Here is a 21279-nt window from a genome sequence, read left to right as displayed (position 1 = left end):
AGAGCAAGGAGTGGGAAGTGTCTGGCTGATAGCGATAGGCACTCTGGAGATGAGTGTGTTTCCTGGTCTGTGTAACACTTTCTCCTCAAGAGGAACCAGTGTGTGCAGAGCTTTCAAAATAAATGTGTGTGTATGTGTGTGTGTGTGTTTATGGGTGTCTGTCTTATTATGTCTGTGTTTTGCCACAATCTCAGTAGGAAATGTCCAGCCATCCAGACACTCTGGGCTTTGATGATGTGACAGGGAATTGATGATTTTGCTTGTTAATCTTATGGCTTTACCGTTTGTGTGTGTGTGTGTGTGTGTGTGTGTGTGTGTGTGTGTGTGTGTGTGTGTGTGTGTGTGTGTGTGTGTGTGTGTGTGTGTGTGTGTGTGTGTGTGTGTGTGTGTGTGTGTGTGTGTGAGAGAGAGAACGCAGGCCTATCAGAGCACCTGTGAGCAGTAACACACAGCGCTCTATTGTTTGCCAGCATGGGCTCATCCTTATCTCTTTTCTCAGGCTGCACAGAGGCAGATGCAATGTGTGTGTGTGTGTGTGTGTGTGTTTGTGTTTGTGTGTGTGATCCAGTGTGGGCTTCCTCAGTCTCTTGCTGATAAGACATGGTGTGACTCAACGTAACATCCCCTAATAAGCTTACTGGACCGAACTTCGGATCGATGCTGCTGTCTGCTAGCTAAACTAAGCTAAACTAAACCCCATTGTCTGCGTCTTTGTGTCTTTTTCACTACATGACCGCTATCGACACATGGGGGGATTGATGCAAACACACGACTGACACACCCAATGTAAAGACCGACGACATGACAGCTCTCCAAAACTGTCCCACTAGCCTCCTAGTAACTGGCTGCAGTATAGGTCTTTAACCCTCCCTCCTCCATGTTAGTGGAACGGGATATGTATCAAATTCAGAGTACATGTCAAATACATTTTTCTCAAATATGGTTTCTGTCTTTCTAGGTAGTTCACATCACACTGATGTTTGTGTTATTTTTTTCTGGTAAGTTTGGTTTTAATTAGTTATTTGATGCTACAAAAACAGGGCAAAACGTCATGATGTACGTATGAGGGTGGTACCTCACATTTGAAACTCAATCCCCCAATCCCTACTGCACAGACTCTGGCTCCAGACGCACAAGTTGGCAGTGTTCATATACATTATACTGTATTTTGGCTTGATTTCTAGATATTCGGAGGAACTGGAGATGCCTCGTCCATCTTTATGTTCAGTTTATGGTTTAGACAATTTAAAAAACAAATAAGAGGATAAATAAATAAATAAATCTAAGATGCTAGTTGGTAGAAAATTATTTAAAAGATGACTAATCATCCATTAATCAATGACATGTTGACAAGACAGTTAACTGACTTCTCTGGTCAAAATTTGGGTTTTCATGAATTAGAGTTACATCCTACATGCGACAGATGCTAACAGGTTCCTGCAAACGTATTAATATGATCAGGACATTTACAAGACAATATCTTTAGTGCAATTTAGAATAGTCAAAGAGGAGCCAATGGATGCATTCAGTCTTATTGCTTCATATGATGTTGGTAATTGTAAGTGCAACATGCTGTTCTTTTGCCCTTTGTTGGCCACGTGACACACTCTTCAGATGAAAAGACCCTCTAACCCCTTAAGTATTCTCTCTTGATCAAATAGATTACACAACAACTCATGAAGATGACATGATCTCTACAAGGGTCTATTCTGAGAATTTATGCTGCTTTGCCAAAAAAGGAAGCAGATGATATAATATTATATATAACTTCTGACTTGCTGTGTGATTGTCTGTCAGTTTGCTATTGTTTTTTTGTTTTACTGTAGGTAAGTTAGAAGCAGGAGAATGACAAATATATTTCCAGACAAAAAACGAGATCATATATCTACAAACATACAATGGTAAAAAATAATATAGATTACTATGAATATGTTGTGTGCTGTTTCCTTTAATGCTCGAGATATTTAGAATCTTAAAAAATGTCATTTTCATTTCTCCAAATATTTAAGCTTTCACACCTTTCTTGATTGGTTTGGACCTTCGGACTTTTCAGTTTAGTGTGATCTAAAATAACAGCTGTTAAAGGTGCCTCAGACCATGTTCCAGACCAATGGACCAAAACGTAGTCTAACAAAAAGAGGTGGTCACAGTTTGGATCAAACTGAACAATGGTTCTGTTTGTTTGCAGTGTGAAAACACTTTTTTTGATAGTTTGGACTTTCGGACCAATTGCAGAAAAATAAGGCATCATTAAATAAGAAAAGAAAGAACCAGAGGCGGCTTGCTGGTAGTAATAACGTATAATGATACTACTAAATTAACAAAATGAACCGGTTCATTCTTTTTCTCTATTTAAACAGAGAGACTACAACCTGCATTTGCTGATGTCAGACGCACACCGATCTACAAACTAATCAATGTCAAGTATAGATAGACGAAGCCCAGGTGAAGACGACAGAACGCATGTATGTCGTACAGAAATCGTTTCTGTATTACTCTGTATACAGCACTATAATGTTTAGTGTGTTTTTCAATATATGCAAGCCACAACCAGCTGTGATTTGTTGTGTGTGCAGAAGCCTGAAGAGGCCATTAGACACAGAGGAACATCCATCATATCCCTGGAGTTGCCCATCTTACCTAGAATGACATCCTCAGCATAAATGACAGATGGTTGTGATGGTTGTTGAATTTTTTTTCTCACATTCATCATATCTAGTGAAATCTAAAATAGAAATCAGGCTTACCTGTCATAATCACCGTTGCAAAGAGCCCGAACGGGGATCTTAAAGGCCTGCCACACAGGGTTCAACGTGTTCTTCACCACCTCAGTCTTATGGCAGATGGTAAACCTGTAGGGAGAAACCAAGGGAGAGATAGGGGAAGGAAGAGAAAAGAAGAAAAGTGAGAGGAAGGGAAAAAGAGATGGAGAAGTGTGTACTTGAAAATATATGAGTGGGGAATCACTGAAAGTAAAGCTGTAGGTCTGTGGGCGCTACAGGGCTACCCTGTGTCACACACACACACACACACATGCACGCACACGCACACACACACACTGTGCAAATAGGTAATTTCCTTAGTCCCTTGGCTAGTAGGTGGACTTGGTATCTTCCTCCCTCAGGGCCACAAGGTCTTATCTTACTTGTCACACACTGCAGGATAGTAAAGAGAGCCCACAGAGCCGGATCGAACACACACACACACACACACACACACACACACACACACACACACACACACCACCACATTGTTCAATGCCTCCTGCTTCAACACACTCACACACACATCTGTGCTCAAACCTCTTCACATGTATTTTCCTCACATGCTTTAACAGGCATCCCAGCTTTTGTTCGGAGGCAAATCAATGAAAGCAATTTCCTTTGGATGCAGGGTAAGATTAAACCAAACATGAAAGGGGAGAAGGAAAGAAAGGAAATGGGTGTGAGGAGGACTCACGTGCCGTCCTCGTTGCTCCGGTAGAAGACCAGGAAAGGGTCAGATTTGCCAAAGAAATCCTTTTTGTCCAACTTGTTCCCACAGAACTGCATCATCACCGATTCCTGACAAGCAGAGACAGAGACAAGAGGAAGCAGAATAAGAAAGAGCGTGCAATGCATACCTTTTATTTTTAATGGTTTGTAACTGGATTATCTGTTGGTCTGTGAAGACCATCCATCTATCCTGAGAGAGAGAGTTAGACAGAGAAATCTCCATTTGGAGGACAAGTTCACTTTTTAGGTTCTGGTATTTGCCCTGATTCCTGGTCTACGGAGGCTGTCACTTGTCCAATGGGCTTATCTCAATTTTACTGAATGCTGAATTGCTAACTCAGGAGAATGTTGTTTCTTTAGGGGCATGGCCACCAATACACATATGTAACAGGGGCGAATCTTCAACTCCTGTTCACTTCCGAACAGTGAGAGCGAGGGGGCGAATAAAACATTCGCTTCCTGTGGCGAAGCAAATCAGCAGCGTGTTTTCGCATGGGGTTCAACTTTGGTGAACTCTGACCCGAGAGATTGTCCTGCTTTCAGTACGTGCTCTTATGCTGTATAAAAAGATAACGCTGACTTATAAGTAAAAAACAGCTTTTTAAGTATTAAAATATTTTTGGAAGGTTTTCTTGTTGCCCTCTTAGTCATCAGGTCAGAAACACTTTCACATTCAGACCTAATTTTATGTCTTGGATCCTCTGGTACATCTGTCCTGCTCAAATTTACATAGAAAAGACAGAAAGAAAAATATGTGCATATCCATCCTCACCCTGCAGTTGTTCAGCTCCTCTGCTTTCACAATAATGGTCCCGCATTTCTTCCCAGGGATCCCTCTGCAGGCGACACAGCACAGCAAAAGGTTAAGAGGTCACAGTCAGGTGGTGCATAGTATACATGGCAGGACCGCATTGTTCATGTGTATGTTCCCTCCTACATCTCTACTCTTCTTTGCACTTTAGGTCAAAGAGTTGAGGATATGGTGTAATCGGGTGAAATCTCACATTTCCTTACTGGAATCACTATCTTGACCTAAAAAACAGTGTGCACTCTAGAAGAGGGGTCAATATAAACATCGTGTACAGTGTGACACTGGACCTATAGTTCTGAGATGATGTTCGGTGATCTTCTCACAGCATGTGTTCAATATGAAATTCATCTGAAACAGTTGTAGAGCAAATGGTAGGTGGACTCTAGGCCCGGATATACACTGTCTACACCGGAAGCCCCAAAATATTGGCCGTTGCTCCCAGAGGCTAATACAATGGCATTTATCTGCTGTGACTATATAGACGTACACCTATCCAGCCTATCTATATATGGCAAGTTCTAGCTGTTGTCTAAAGTTTTAGTCTAAATTGGGTATAGATTTTGTCAGTGTGAATGACCTGTCTGTAGCATGCATTGGTGAAAAGTCCATCACTTTAATGCAGAGAACCCAGAGAGCCTTAAATATGAAAGTGCATTGTGAAGTAAGAACCACTGGAAAATGTTGCATTCATGAGCAGAACTCTTTTCAGACTCAGGTCAAGAAAACACCCCATGGAAAATTTGAACGACTTCCCACTAACTCAGTACATTTCCAAGACACAAAAGAAACACTGTTGAGAGAGGGGTGTTTATGTTTGTGTATTTGGAAAAGTGTGTCCATTTGTCTGTGTGCGTATGAGTGGGCCGTTGTGTTGCTCGTGTTTTGATGGGCGACTGCTGCAGCTTATGTAAAAGTGGGAATATGTATGTGACGGATGTGTATTTGTGTGTAAGCACTTTCTCTAAATAAACATTTTGATCATGAAAGAAACATTATTTACAGCACCTCCTCCTCCCGTGCACGTGCACACACACACACACCTGACTAACTTCATTATGTGCAAATACAAAATTCTTTTACTGCATTATGAAGTCGAACTGTCCAGTTCTGACATTCAGCCCTTTAACCAGCCCAACTCACACATTTTAGCTGCAAACCCACAGGCACAAAGACAAGGCTGTAATCTTTTATCTTTTTTACTGGTAATCAAATGCAATCATTACCACCATGACTACCCCCATTAAATCTCATCTACTTTAATAAAGGTTTTATTATTAATGAAATGGGGCAGAAACACAGTATTTAACCTGTTATCTAAATGGTCTCTATTTATCTAGCACTTTTCTAGTCTTAATGACCACTCACAGCGCTTGACACATCAATCACACATTAGCAGCATACACAGAGTTCATGTCTGAGAAGGGCTTGTGAGTGAGTGCTTTCTTATTATATACAATAATTGTATCCATAGTTAATATGAACATACAGATTAAAGCACCTTTAAATACTTTGAAACTGGTATAAATCTACTCTTTGGATTATTTTATGTGCTTGTCTTGCCTACACGGAAAAAATTCAGTGCAAATTTTTTACAGAATCATAAAATATATTAGCAATGAAATGTACAGAGAAATATCATTAAATTACATTAAAATGTAAAATGTTTGTTTTCCCCTGCAGTTATATTTTTTCTAACATGAACAGTATATTCTACATCTGAATATAGAAATGTATCTCCTCCAATTACAATGCTCAGACCAGAATAAGTAGTTTAAAGAAGGTACCCGTGTGTAAGAGGAAGAGCAGGACGACGTAATTTGACTTTCACTTTTGAGAGGTCTTGCAATCTGACAAAGAGGCCTGTCATCTGATGAGCTCCACTCCGAGAAAACCACCTGGCAGAAATCGACTCAGGCAGTCGTTTAGACAGCCCAGATTGAGGTTGAGGACCTCTGTGTGAATGTAATTCAAGTCTCCTTTTTCTCCAGCACGAGGAAGTGGGGGGAAAAGTGCTTTTGAAATGGCAGATTTATCAAAATGAAATAGATCCCCGAACTGATGCCTTGCATTGATTTGCTGAGAGAGAGCCTTTTTCTCTCTTTTCAAACTACTTCAGAAAACTAATGATGAGAATAAATGGAAAAGGACTTTTTCTCTCTCGTATTATTTCTTTCTTTTATTCCTACATGGCACAAGCAGACTGGGTCAAATGATTTGTATAAATTAGGTGAGTAGAAGATATGGAGAGCAAGACTGATTGAGACTAATTAAGACTAGACTGTGACAAAGTGCCAGAAGGGACGGTCGAAAGCGAGACAGACCTTATTCACCAGCCTTAAACACAGATATAATTAATGTCTCCCACTTCAGAGATCCATTGTAACCACTTAGTTTCCGTGACTGGACAGGCACAAAATAGTTTATTTGATTCCTTGTGTACTATGCACGGCTATAAGTGCAGAGTTTCAGAATAAAACCTCACCACTGTTATATACGGATAAACTCTATTTAACCCTGACCAGCACAGTGCCCATAAGATATCACTGATCTCAGGAGCAATTACAGAAATCTCTTTGCAGATAGCATTAGCATTACCGGAGGTGGTGAGAGAGGGCCAGAGCAAAAGAATCAAGAAGGCCATACTGATATACTTAAGCAAAGACATATTATTGACACCAGCACTAATGGCATTATATATAATGTAACAAAGATCCCCAGACCTTCCATTTAATAATAGTAATAATAATCAAAGCAATTCCTATAGGGTCCTCGCACTGTCAGTGCTCGGGCCCTTATAATACATCCTCTCTTAAATCAGGGTTTCTGCAAGTTTAAGTCAACAAGACTTTTTAAGACAACAATCAATGACATTTAAGACCTATGTGAAGTAGGACAGATATGAAGGAATATCGGAATCCCAAAAGTCCTTACACTTCTCAATAACTAAAGATATGTGTGCGAATATTTGTATCATTGAGAAGGAATTACAACACACAGTGACATTAAAAACTATGTTTGCAGCCATTTCTCAAATTTTTCAAATTTTAAAGCATGACACAAGTGTTGAATAAATATTAGCATTATTAAGACCTACCTAAACATATGCAAGATCTAGAACATAATGTTTCAACAAATGTACAGTATGTGTGTTCCTGGTTAGAATGCCGGTTCCTTCTGTGATGAGTTTGCATATTACATGTCCATATTTGCGAGGGTTTTCTCGGGGTACATTCTTCCCTCAGTCCAAACACAGACCCATTGGTTAGGTTCAATTTGATTGGTTGTTTGTCTCTGTATGGTAGCTCTACTTGATGCTGGTGACCTGTCCATGGTGTACCAGCTCTCGATGTGACCCTAAAAGGATAAGCCTTGTCGATAATGGATGGAAGACTAGGCCTAAAATTTGGATTACTAAATTGTAGACTTTTTAAGATGTCACAGGAGCCCTGTAAAAACCTGAACCTGTTCTGCTGCACTGTGTGTGATGTTGTGTGAAACATCTAAACAGGCATGCCCTTGCATTAGTAACATCCTCTCATACATTATCTGATCATGCAGGCGGAAGTACCGACGTGCATGAACAGAATTAAATAAACATCCTCTCCTGGTAACACTAATGATACCCAGAATGATACCCACTAAGATCCCAAACAAAAATCAGAGCATAGTTTGGAGACAAAGTGATGTGTAAGATGCCAGTGGGACTAAAAAATATGGAACTGAACACATATACACTAGGAAAAAACTTAATTTACTATACTTTTTTACTGTACTACTATACTTTTTTTACTTCATCTAATTTTCAAACAATATCACAAGCTCATTGACCAGCTCGCTCTCAGTGCAACTATCCACATTCAATTATGATCTCTTGAACAAGCTCTCCTGCTTTTTCTCCTTTGTCTCTGGTAATAACTTGTTGAACACAAGCCGCATCAAACGATACCAGCAGCACAAACAATTGACAAACAGCACGACAGGGAAGAATGGTCCGCAAAAAGGTAGAGCTAATTAAAAATAATTAGCTGCATGGGCTGTCAGTGCACCGGCCCTTTACCCTACACATATAGTCAGAACTAAACATGAGGCTGTTTGTGATCAGTAAAGCTCCAGTTCCAGTTTAGGAAATATCTACATAGACTGGACAATGTTTCTCACTCAAGTCAGGGAAAATGTCTTAAAATGTCCTATTACAATGTTTAAGAAAGTGATTAGAAAGTGTCCTGAATCCGCACCTTTGTCGGGATTTGTGACAAACTTTACTGTGTTCTCTTTTGGCCCATGTCCCATCCCATCCCACGTTTCGTGGACATCTTTCCAGTGTAATCAACCATTCACACCAACCTACCAACCAACAACTATCAAACCAACCAATTTTTTTCTCAACAACATGGTATCCAAATCAGTCTCTTTATTAAATCCAGAGATTCTCTAAACATAGAGAAAATAGTGAAAATGCAGTCGTTAGTTACATGGAACATTGAAATGATCCTTCCATGAGGATTACAAGACTCACTGCCAACAGAATAAAAATAGCAAATTGTGAGATTAATTTCCCAGGATCAACTCAGAGATCAACTCAAGATTCATGAGAAAAAAAAGTCACAAAACAATTCTTTCCAAAATGCTATTTATGAGTAAACCATGTACACATGTCTTTACAACCTGAAGAAGACAAACTACAACACATGGCAACATGTTGTTGAGCAAGTTCAGTTTGTGAACAAGTTACACCATTGTTCCGCCAAGTGCTGTGTGATTGACTGAAGTTACACTATTGGTTGGCCGGCAGATATATATATATATATATATTATTTTCTTTCCATTGGCTGCCTGTTACCTACAGAATTCAGTTAACAATTCTCACCCTTATATATTGAGCCCTTTACCATCAAGGAGCTGCATACCATACTGTTCTACTCCACCCTTACTCATCCGATCACTCTCTCAGGTCCAGTAACTTAAATTAAAGCCCAACCTATACATTGGTTGACATCTATAATTGGCCAATATGAGCCTCTTACAGACTTATTTATATCAACATTTATGTTTGTTAATATGCACATATATGGACACTTGTATTTTATGGAACTGACAATTCAGAAAAAAAATTCTTAATCATGTTTTAGCACCAAATTTTGGGAATGTTTTGACCAACACTTATAAGTTTCCTGATTCTGTGGAATAATTCAAAACAGTAAAGACATACCTGTTGAAACAGCTAATTTATGTGTACCATGTCTGACTCTTTTGTACTTTCTTGATTATTTCCACACAGGAGTGTGTGTGTGTTTTCTGTTTTGCATTTTGTATGAGCTTGTGTAACTGTGTTTTTAACTTTTTATGGCCCTGTGAAGCACTTTATCTTGACTCTTGTCTATGAAAAGTGTTATAAAAATAAACTTGACTTACTTACTTACTATAGGTCTTTCAAAACTAATTGGCACAAACAAGCTAGCCCACCCAATAAAAGAGTCATATTCAGAGGGGCAGTTTGTCACCCAGAAGGTGGCTGCGCACTAAGTGACCAATAAAAGCTGCTTTCACAAATGCACTGCAACCCTGAACTTTTCCAGACTTTACCCAGAGGAGCTGCATGTGTCTGAATCAGACATTAAACTGCCAGCTCCCGACTAGAAAGTTTGACATTTGATATTGAGCCAATGTACAAACAGATAAAGGGCTGAAATTGGTGGAGATTAAGTAGAAAGCAGATGTGATGACGTCAAATGTATGTTAACTGTAGTTTTCAAATACATACCCTGTTTTGCGACTTTACCATTCACAGTCCAGCCATATATTAGAACTAGTCTTGTTATTACTGAACCCCTAAATAGGCCCTTATAAAATGTTGAATGCACTAATTGTAAGTCGCTTTGGATAAAAGCGTCTGCCAAGTGACATGTAATGTAATGTAATTACTCTAAAATAGAGAGCAACAGCGTAATTCTAGATGTGAATAAAAAATTATTATTGTTATTATTATTTACTGTTATTTTTCTTTTTAGCATTCATAAATATTTTTTATGTGTTTTGAATAAAAACAAGAGCTTTTAAAAATACTTGAGATCTGAAAATGCGATGCATCCTCGCCCCTCAAGTAAATGGCTTTCCTCATCTTCGCCCAATCATGACATAGAAAAGCACTTTGAAGTTGGGAAGTGCTTCAGGAATTTCTCAATCTGTCTCTTCCCGTGCGCGTGGCGTGCGTGCGTGCGTGCGTGCGTGCGTGCGTGGGAGAGAGGGAGGAAGAGCGAGGAAACACTGTGAATCCTCTAATCAAGACACATGGACTTGCAATCAACGTCTGGCAAGAGACGGGTAATTAAGTCTGGGCCACTTCTGGGCAGCAACATGCCTGCTGACACACACACACACATACAAACACACACACACACACACACACACACACACACACACACACACACACACACACACACACACACACACACACACACACACACACCTTACAGTCATAATTGGCATTATATTCCCGATGAAGGAAGAAAATGTGAATAAGATATCAATTATCATTATGAAACCATAAGAGTCTCTCTATTGCTGGTCATGCCCTGACACACACCTACACAGTACACAATAAGTACATAGTACATAGTACATAATTCATGATAAAAATGTATCATTGAAACCAAATTCTTTTTGCACCAGAGGCAGATAGAGATTTTTTATCGTCCATTTCAAAATTAGGCTTGCATTCACATCTGTGAGCCTGTGTGTTAGTGTGTGTGTGTGTGTGTGTGTGTGTGTGTGTGTGTGTGTGTGTGTGTGTGTGTGTGTGTGTGTGTGTGGTGTGTGTTGTGTTCCTGGAGAGAGGGAACATGAAAGGAGGAAATAGTACGAAAACAGAAAGATTGCAAGAGAGAGGAATAAAGAGATAGCCCCCCTCCCCTTGTCACAAACTGCCTTAAATATTCAAGACACTTAAAAAGGGAACGCTAGCGGCAGCATTTAAGGTAAAACTGTTATCAGTAATAAAATGCAAATTAAAAAACATAACAAAACAATCTCAGGTGGCTTTCGCTGAACTACAGTGCTCTCATGCTAATTTTACCAACCAGTGAGTCAGGCTCACACCTTCATACAGTTTTGAAGTTAAAAGTCTAAAAGAGTCCTCAAGGGATTTATTAGCTACAAACTGCAGAATGCTGAACTCATTTTGAACTTTAAATTAATTAAGTTTTCAAATCCTTATTATCTTGGCTCTATGTTATAAAACAACAGCAATAATTGTAAGTCCATATTAAAAGTTTGAGTAACAAATTTAGTTTTTGCAAAAGCACAATTATGTGCTTTCTTGAGCAAGAGTTAGAACATCAAATCAAGATCCTGTACCTAAACTTTGAAGGTCTTAACCCTCAATACTGAAATTTCATTTTGTGGACCATTGATGATTGCACAAGCTGGTAGTCACGTGTACAGATTAACATGATGTGGGACACCAGTTCAAATGTGAGAATCAAACAACACAGAGGCAAATATAATACACACAAACGTTTGGTCAGCGATACGAACAAATACAGGGCATTTCCTCTTTGATGTGCGCACACACACACACACACACACACCTGAATGCCCACTGGAGTTTGATTGAACAGTGCAATTACCTGTAATTAGCACTCATTCAAATTGTTAAAGATTCCCACTGTCGTGTCAGGCTGCAGGTGTGTGTCTGACAAAGTCTAATACACACACACAGAAAATCACACGCACTGACATACATACATGTATACAGACACAACCTCAACAAGACAATGACTGCAACAGCTGTAGCCTCAGTACCTTTGTTTTTTAATTATTGTTGACAGGGTTTCTATTTCTGCACCAAATCACTAATGACTTTGAAAACAATGATCCATATGCACCTGCGGCATTTGACACAAGGATGACCATCATTTCTTTGCTTTGTATATTTCCAGTAATGTGGCTAAATATTTAGATGTCCTTAACTCCTGAAAATACTCCTTTGCTTAAAGCCCCTGTTTAACATCATAAAAATCGTCTTAGGATTTGTTTATTTTCTTAATCCTTTTAGTTTTGAGGAAAATGACAAGAGCAGGTGCCAAAATTAGAAAAGAAATAGACTTGATCAAGACTGAGGAATAACACATATCATATTAAAATGAGAAGCTGCGAATCCTTTTCTGTCTGTGATCCGTTTGATTTCTTGTCTTAAAATTTTAGATCTTTCATGATTGAATTAATGCCTTTTTAACAGGAGGACAAATTAAAGACTAAAGAAAGATTTATTTAAAGATCCGCAATCGACCGGCTCTTGGTAACAAATGTACAGTTAAAAATGTAACATTGCTTTTATGAGCATTCCTAAAAAAACCTCTTCATAATGAGGCTGAGTGCCACAGAGGAGCAGTAGTGTTCTGCCCAGAGTGTCACACACACCATTAAGAAGGTGGTACCTGTATAGGATGTGTGTGTGTGTGTGTGTGTTTGTGTGTGTGTGTGCGTGTGTGTGTGTGTGCGAGTGCGTGAGTGCGTGAGTGCGTGCGCGCGTGCATGGGTGTGTATTTGAGTGTGATGAAGAGGGAAGTAGAAGGAGGGGTTTCTTGAGTAGACCTTTCAGGGTATACGACATCATTTTGCACTTTGTCGCAGTCTGCGGTGCACAGATAAGTATGTGAACACACAAACATGCACAGACAGGTGGGTGCTTGCTCGCTCTCTCTCTCTGTGTCTGGGAAACCTTCCACTGCAATCACCATGGCAATGACAATTGGAGTTCCAGAGTGTTACTTTGAAACAAAAGGGGAATAGCGGCGTGAACACATACGAGTGCACACACGCACGCACGCACGCACGCACGCACGCACGCACGCACGCACGCACGCACGCACGCACACACACACACATTAATATAGGCCGCTTGGGGCAGATCTGGACAAAGGGGTGGGTCCAGGAATTTTTTTGTCACTTTCTTTCACATTGTGAGATAGAGCGACATTGTTGTGAACACGTCTAAACACGAACAATCTCCTGCTCTGCTCTAAATATCTGAGAGGCAAAATCCGGAAAATTCCAGAGGTCATATTGAAAACAGTTTTAGAGTGTGGGAAAGATGTTATATTTCAAGTGTTAAATGAAATCAAAATCCCCAAGTCACGCTGATGACATTCACCTTAATGTGCTGTAATAATATTATGTTACAGTGTGGGAATTCAGCTCAACACATAAAGATAATGGATTCATGTTCTTTGCTTGCACTAAAGCAAATGCAACAATCAATCAAGGTGAGTAAAAGAAGACAGCAGGCTCATTTACTACCTTTTCTCAGGCGTCACTGACATCATTAACTTCAAATAGCTTTGTGTCCAATAACAACACTTTAAAACGCTGCAAATGCCGCTGCACTGACAGCTGGAACAACAATAATCAAAAGGTATGTAGCAGTATTATTACACTCACACCTTTGTGGACATACATGCAGGTACACATATGTATATACACACACAAACAGGTACACATATCAAACTCATACATGCATGCATGTGCATGAGCAACTACTGTGGGTATGCACTGTTCCTCGGCTTCGTTTCCCCGGAAACAGAGGCCAGGGATGCACCCTTGATACTGCTTGAGTCGTTCCAATTACCAAGCAGCAGGTATTCATTACTGAGTAAATGTAAACATCTCACAGCATGCTGCCTGACATCTTCTCCACGCTTGCATCCACTGAACTGCAACTGTTTCATATGTGACTCACAGATTTTCATAGTTTTCACGTGGATATACGGACTTTCACACCTTGGTTGTAAGTCAGCTGGGTTTACAGTAGCAGTCTCACAGATGGTTGTCATTGAATAAACTTCGCAGAGCATGAACACAAACTTTACATGAATCAGAAATCAAGTGGTACACACCGGATTGAATATTCTTTGTTAGGAAATGCTACATTTAATAAAATAACATTAAAAATAGTGTTAAATGAAATAAAAATGAAAAACATGTTTAAAGTACCTGCAGCAGTAAGCATAGCAATGCCTTTACCCTGTGAATATCAATGAAGGAATCATTTGAAATTTACACTGGAAGAAAATGACACCACTCTCACATCCAAACAATACAATGAAAACTGGCTTCTCACTTCACCGCACTTTTCAACCATTATCACAGAACTGTATCTGTAGAGAGCTGCCAAGACCAATGTCGAGAGTAGTAACTGCTTAAGGGACTTTTCCCTAAGGAAACACAATTCCCTCAGTGATCGTTTTTTTTTTCAGTATGTGGCAGAGAGCTTTCATAAATGCTGAAGCTGTGTTAGATACAGACAACAATCTTTGTGAAACAAATGCTGATGTAAAACAACTTGCACAAACCAGCTCTTAAACATAGTGACTCCCAAATGAAATGTATGGTTTATATTCTTTGTAGGGAAACACATCTCCGACTGCCTTGCTAGTCACTTCATTTTGTTTTCAATCAACATTGGTTAGATAGTCATTGATATATTGGCAGCAATGAGTGCACATACTCACCCCAGAGCTTTCTCCAAGCGACTGCCCAACGAACCAACCACCTCTCCGAGAGTACAGTAGGCCTGGCCCAGGAAATCCTGCAGAGTCACGAGGGTGAAGTGATGCAAAAATAAACACATATAATTAAATCAATAAAACAAAACTGACATAAAATCGCTCACACACATAGAGCCACAAAATAAGCCCCCCGCCCCTGCTTGATCTCCACATGAGAGAAAGCCCTGCAGCCCCAAACCCTTTCAAACACCTCTGCATTCCCCAATGACAGATATCACCGGCAAGTCGATTGAGCCTTCCTCCCACCAGCCCTCTCACCTGCCACACGCTGCTCCCATTCCACTTTCCTGGTAAATTAAACCACAGTCACATAATAAAACTTTACTGCTGATTCTGACAGAAAGGCAGAGGGATGGAGAGAAGAGAAGGTACACAAAATCTACGTGCATCTGGCCTGGGAACGGTTACTAAGTCGTCTGTCAGCAGAAAAGAATGATAATCAATTCCAAAGTGCAAAATATACGCCTTCAAAAACAGGCAAATATGAAAAAAATTACTTATGTATGGAAGCTATTATGGAAACACCACATCTCCATCCCTCTTTCACCAGGGGGCACACGGTTGGAAACATTTTTCATTATTGGACAATGTCTCTAATGTCTGACTGGAGCACCTCCAAGCAGCACTAACATAATGGATTTTCTTTGCTTTGTCGATTAGCCTCTTCTCTTATTCTGTCTCGATCCATCTCCCCAGCTTTATGGCAGCCCGTGTAGCTCGTCTATCGCAACAATGATGCGTGCACACAGTCACATGACTTTACTTTGCCTTTAACTCTTTTGTTTTTGCCTTAATGGATGCTGAAATCACACTTAAAAATGGGTTTTTAAAGCGATGATATTTTGCCCCCGTCTCTGATGTAGGAGCTGTGCAGCGAACTCACACATCTCCTAGCAACTGCGGCTGTTGCCAGCATGAGGTCCATCGGAACATTGGCTGTGTGCAGCTAATGGCTAAATATATCACAGCATGGGCTAGAAAAGGAGTTACTGCGAAAAAGATACAGTAGTCCATAATTTTCCAAGTTAAAAAGCCAAAGTAACAATAGCGTCGATTCTGCCGTACCAATTCGTGCTAAACGATAGATGGACATGTTAAGTGTTACTTAGTGACGTAAAGGCTTTACGGAAAAAAGGCAGCAGTGCAAATTAGGCCTTTTCAGACTCTGTAGGATCAGGAATTTTCTGTGGGAGCTACGGATGACCTTTGCAGACTTTGGCCTTTCCTCTGAAGGACAGAGAAGAGCCTGAAGCAATATAAGGGCACTTTAATATACTGGGAAGTCAATACTAATATATTTTCTCAAACATCAGTCAGAACTGGACCCGCTATCATATGACTTATTTTATGTAGTCAGATCAACTGCAATATTGGAAATATCTGATTTAAAAGAAATGCTAGCCACATGTTTACCTACACTATTTGTTTGTTTCCATTTGCTTTCAATGTCAGCTTATGGTCTTTCACGTAGCGACACCAGGTAGGACAGGTTGGACGAGCTAACTTTGATAGGTATGCAGCATCAGCTGACTGAGCATGCATTGGCGGTTTGAACGGTAATAATGCTGTTTTGGAAGTTTTTTTAATTTTTCAAACCATTGACATTGCCGGAGTTCTGATGGTTTCATGTTGTCAGATTTGGAAAAGATTTACAACAATGTGTCACATTTGGAAACTCAGACTAAGCAGAAAATCACATAACCAGAAATGCATTTGAATAAACTGGCAACCTTTTTCAGATAAACTACATTTCCTGTGATTTGTGATGCATTTCTCAGCATTTTATTTTACCTCTGTTTTACCTCACTCCCTCCACCTTTCCCTCAATATTCCAAACTCGTTCTCACCCGGTTCTCAGGTGTATCTGCAGCCTACAGCTCCCAAGCTAAAACACCATCTAATGGATTGGGTCTCCGGCTTTCCCTCCTGAGACCTGCATGGAGGCGGATTAGAGAGTACGCTGCCTCCTAGGCAACACGTCTGTCTCATCTTGTATGAGATTATTGATTTCAGGAGAGTGAGGCAAGGTGGAAGGGGAGACGGAGGGAGGGAAAGAAACAGGGAATAAGTAGATTGAGAGAAAGTGAAATAACAAGGGTATGACAGAAAAAAGAAGACAGAATGCCAGAGTGAGAGGATGAGACAGGAAAAACAGATAAGGGAAACGCAAGAGGAATAGAAAACATCCAGGGTAGACATCAAATGACATTTAGCCATTTAGAGAATACTCAGGACAAAAGCAAGGCACCTAATGAATATTAAATTATCCTGCTGACCAATGGATTTCCACCGTGAGTCATGACAGAGTCACAACATCAAGCGATGAATAGAGGAAGCGAAACTTTCTGACACTGACATCGACGTGTTTGTTAGTGAGGTGGAGGTGAAGAGCGATTTTATGGGACAGCAGGGATGTCACTAATAAAGAAAATACACTGATGCACTGCTGCTGCTGCTGCTGCTGTTAACACTGTGAGTGAGAGTGAGGACGATAAAGAGAACGGAGCCTAAAAATAAATAAATATCGAATTCAAAGAAAAAAAGAATCGCACACACTGAATGTGAGGGAACTTGTTGTATCGCCTGTTGGTATTTTTATCATCCAAAACTGCATGGTTATTAAATGCAGAGACAGCTATGATGTCCCAAATCTATAGAATTTAACAGAATTATTATTCTATGCTTGTGTTTGTACTGGGATGGTTCGGTTCGATCTGTGTAATACTGGACTCAGTTCAGCTCAGAGATCACATCGTCTCTTTGTGATAGCTGAACCCTCGTTTTCTCCTCATCCTTCTATTCGCGTGCATCCATCACGCAGCATTATGCGTGTCCCGGCAGTATTTATTTATTTAGAGCAATCGGACCTATTACCTCACATCAGTGGATCCTGACCTCCAGTCTGGGATATTATTTGGAAAGTGAATAGTTTTTCTTTATTTGTCTTGTGCCTACGCAACAGTTATAAATAAGACCCCAGATCTCTCAGGACGGAGGTGCTGGTGGGTGGATTTGTTACATATGTACAGAGTCAGTCTAATTGTGGCTGGCGGCAACTTTATATTTACAGGATGTACAAAAGAGTTATATCAACCCTCTAATCCTACTCAGAGTGTAATTGCGAAATTCCCAAACGTTGCACATGCTAAAATATTGATATGTTAAAAATGGTTATAGGGTTTCAAATACATGCCGATGCATCAAAATGACGACTGTTATATCTCTTGTTCCCAAGATTAAAATTAAGATGAACATTGCAAGGGTACAAGCTGCATCTTCCCTTTTGAACTACAATTACCATGATGCAGTAGACAGGGGAGCTATTATTTTTTGCCGACAAATACCAAGTTGTCACACTGTTGGTTCTAATTACTGTTATGCTGATCACTGCTATCAATGGCAAAAGCAGGGTGGACTAAGGAAATCTGTGTTTGTTTAATTTCTAAATGAATTACAGGCAGTTCCAGGAATTTGCTATTACAGTGCATGATTAACAAATCATGGCCAGATTACTATTCTGTGGCTTAAATGAGGCTGATGGGAGGTAATGACAAGAACAGCAATCATTCTCACACAATGAAATTAACAGAAACAGAAAAAAATGTGAACATGCATGCCTCCATGTATGCACAAAAACATACGTAATTGTGACAAGTTTTGGTACTCACGTGTTTTGACAGGTTGGCGCTCTTGGAGTCAACATCGTACCTACAAAAAAAAAAGAGAGAGCGAGGGAGTGAGTGAGTGACTCCACTAGGAAGCGATGGAGGGTGACAGGAGCTCAGCTGGCAACACAACAGGGATAACAGACAGGGTGAATCAAGTAGTGGGGCCCAGCAGCTTGTTAGCGACGATCTCACCAGAGGCTCCTGGTGGTTCACTTCCCAACATCACAGGCTCACAGGCCTCCTCCATTAAACTGACACTAAACTGACTAATTGGCAGTCACACATATGATTGTGAGAGAAATAAACATCAACTGAGAAATATTGTGCTAGTGAGTAAATACAAATATAAGCTTCCCTCCTTTGGGTATACTTCTCCGCTCGTTAGCGGCTGTTGTGCCATTTTTTGATGTATGTTTGAAAATCATTCCCACTCTTTATTCCTCTATTATTAGAGCAGCAGGCCTCTCGTACCTTCAGAGACAAGAAATCATCCAAAAATGGCCCCTCCAATGTAGAGGCTGCTCTGAGGAACGAGAGGCAATCAGACAAGCCATTCACTCAGCAATTTCAGGTCATTTCACAGCTCAGGTCATTTCACCAGCTACTAAAACTGTATCGCCCTTTGCCGGGTGATATTTTGGGGCGAAGTGAAGAGGGCAAATTGAGTTACTTCACAAGAATGTTCTGAATAATGCACACCCTGTGTTTGTTTGTGGATGAGTGTTCAGCACACTGAGAAAATTATATTTTAAATTAATATGAATATAAAGCATGACTAAATAACCACATGTGATATCAGCACCCATTTTCAGGCTTTTTTTTAGGCTTTCAACTGCCTCTACCATCTAAATGGTCTTACCACACACTCAGCTATAAATCCAGACTTTCATGTCTTGTGTGTGTAGTTTTTATATTCTCATCTTAATATTTTTAAATTTTGATTTATCAATTGGCCAAAAATGTCAGTCGATATGAGGCATTCACAGACATTTCTTTGTTTATGTTTGCTGATATGTGCCAATGTGAAAACTTTAATTTTACAACAAATGAGAGGGCAGGGACACACACATAACACACACGTCCTCATATGTCCTGTGTATGAGAATGTCACTACCCAACCAGCGTTGTGTGCTTTTTATGTGTGTGTATGTTAACTGTTCTGAAGAATCTACTAGACTCTACACCTACTCAAATAACAAAAAAGGTTATTCAGGTATAAACACATATTCAAGTGGTTGTTATGGTTACCATCTCCACACCTCAAAAATAGCATACATACATACACACAACATTGTCACCAAGGCTTCACACAGTATGTGGGAACGCACACACAAGATGCACACATCACTGTTGCTTTGGTCTAGGAGCGATCGGTCCATGTGACCCTGTTCTTCTGTTAGATGACAATACATATACTTGTCGTGTCGTGACCACCAGCTGAGATACTCTAACACTGGACCATGTATGCACACACACTCTCTCCCTCTGCACACAGTCCAACTTACAGATCCCTATTGGGTTGTCGGTGTGGCTCCCTGGTTCATATACTGTATTATAATATAATTAGTCTCCATCTAATAAAATAAAGCCACTGAAACCCCCTCTGTAATTCAATGAGAAATGCAATCTTAGAGCAAATTGAGAAAGAGAATATTGTCACCTACAGGCAGTCTGCTGCCTCCATGATGTCTGGTATAGCTCCCATCTTATGCCTATTTGCAAAGGAACCTAAATCAAGTGTGAGATGTAGTCATAGAGTTTATACCACATGTACATGCAGTACAGTAGTTTAACATACTGTTAAGTGTTGCATTTCTCACCAGCTCAAGAGTTAGCCTCGTACATCACATACACAGTTCCTGCTATCTCTCAGCTCCAGTAGCTCATGCTCTTTTCATCCAATCACAACCTGACACGCTAACCGTGAGCCAATCACCTGTAAGCTGTCAAAGTTTAAAATGCTCTCTCTCCCCTTTTGTCATTCAGCTCTCAGTCCAGTACAACAGTCAATGAGTGACCCACCTCCACCCCTGCACCACCTCAACTCTGGATACCCGGCCATCTCACTTCAAACCATTCAATCAGAACCATTTCATCTCACGTTTTAACTTCATGTTCCATTCCTCATCATCACCACCAGTGTCTAAGCTCCGGGTGAAAAGTCTCTTTCATATCCAAAGCTCCCAATTCACAGGAACTGCTTCTACTTTTAATTGTCTGAAAACAGCTTTAAAACAATAATGAAATGCAGTTGGTGAAAAAAGGCCATTACTGTTTTGGCCAATGTCCACTCTGTTTGTATTGAGTTCAGCTCTTGTAACTTGTAATTGATTAACAAAAAAGGCCAAATACCAAGAGGTGCTATTGAATGTTAATTAAGTGACTGTAGAATCTACTTAACCTTCTCTCAGTTTACAAATAAATTAGTAGAGTTGAGTAGGAAAAACTGGTTTATGCCCACTAAAAGATAAATAAACAAAATATTATATTTGATCAAAGCTACATACAAAAATTATTATCATTTTGCAGGTGAAATGTGGATTGCATTGAGACCAAATCCATATTTTAGAAAATGATAATGTAAAAGAGAAAGTTTCTGGAAGAGGCTCTAACACTGAGTAAATGAAAGTTTAACTCCAGTGCCTTAAATGTCATTTAACCTTTACAGTGTCTAGTGGCAGAAAAAATTATAATCTCAGCAAATATTAATATTGCCATCTCTCACACACACACACACTCAC

General features: G+C 40.0%; 1 protein-coding gene across 1 annotated transcript in view; it reads right to left on the bottom strand.

The window, feature by feature from the left end:
* LOC118101622 (copine-8) overlaps positions 1 to 21279 on the bottom strand; it is a 76202-nt gene that overhangs the window by 27818 nt on the left and 27105 nt on the right. The window contains exons 5-9 of the mRNA XM_035147536.2: positions 18539 to 18578; positions 14814 to 14890; positions 4267 to 4330; positions 3460 to 3563; positions 2748 to 2852 (exon numbers count right to left, since the gene is read on the bottom strand). Of these exons, the coding sequence (XP_035003427.1) occupies positions 2748 to 2852; positions 3460 to 3563; positions 4267 to 4330; positions 14814 to 14890; positions 18539 to 18578 (390 nt within the window). The remainder of the gene's footprint in view (positions 1 to 2747; positions 2853 to 3459; positions 3564 to 4266; positions 4331 to 14813; positions 14891 to 18538; positions 18579 to 21279) is intronic.

Source organism: Hippoglossus stenolepis, chromosome 22 (genome assembly GCF_022539355.2).
Source record: "Hippoglossus stenolepis isolate QCI-W04-F060 chromosome 22, HSTE1.2, whole genome shotgun sequence".
Lineage (NCBI taxonomy): Eukaryota > Metazoa > Chordata > Actinopteri > Pleuronectiformes > Pleuronectidae > Hippoglossus > Hippoglossus stenolepis.
The sequence above is the reverse complement of the archived record's forward strand: the minus strand, read 5'-3'. Positions and strand labels throughout refer to the sequence as shown.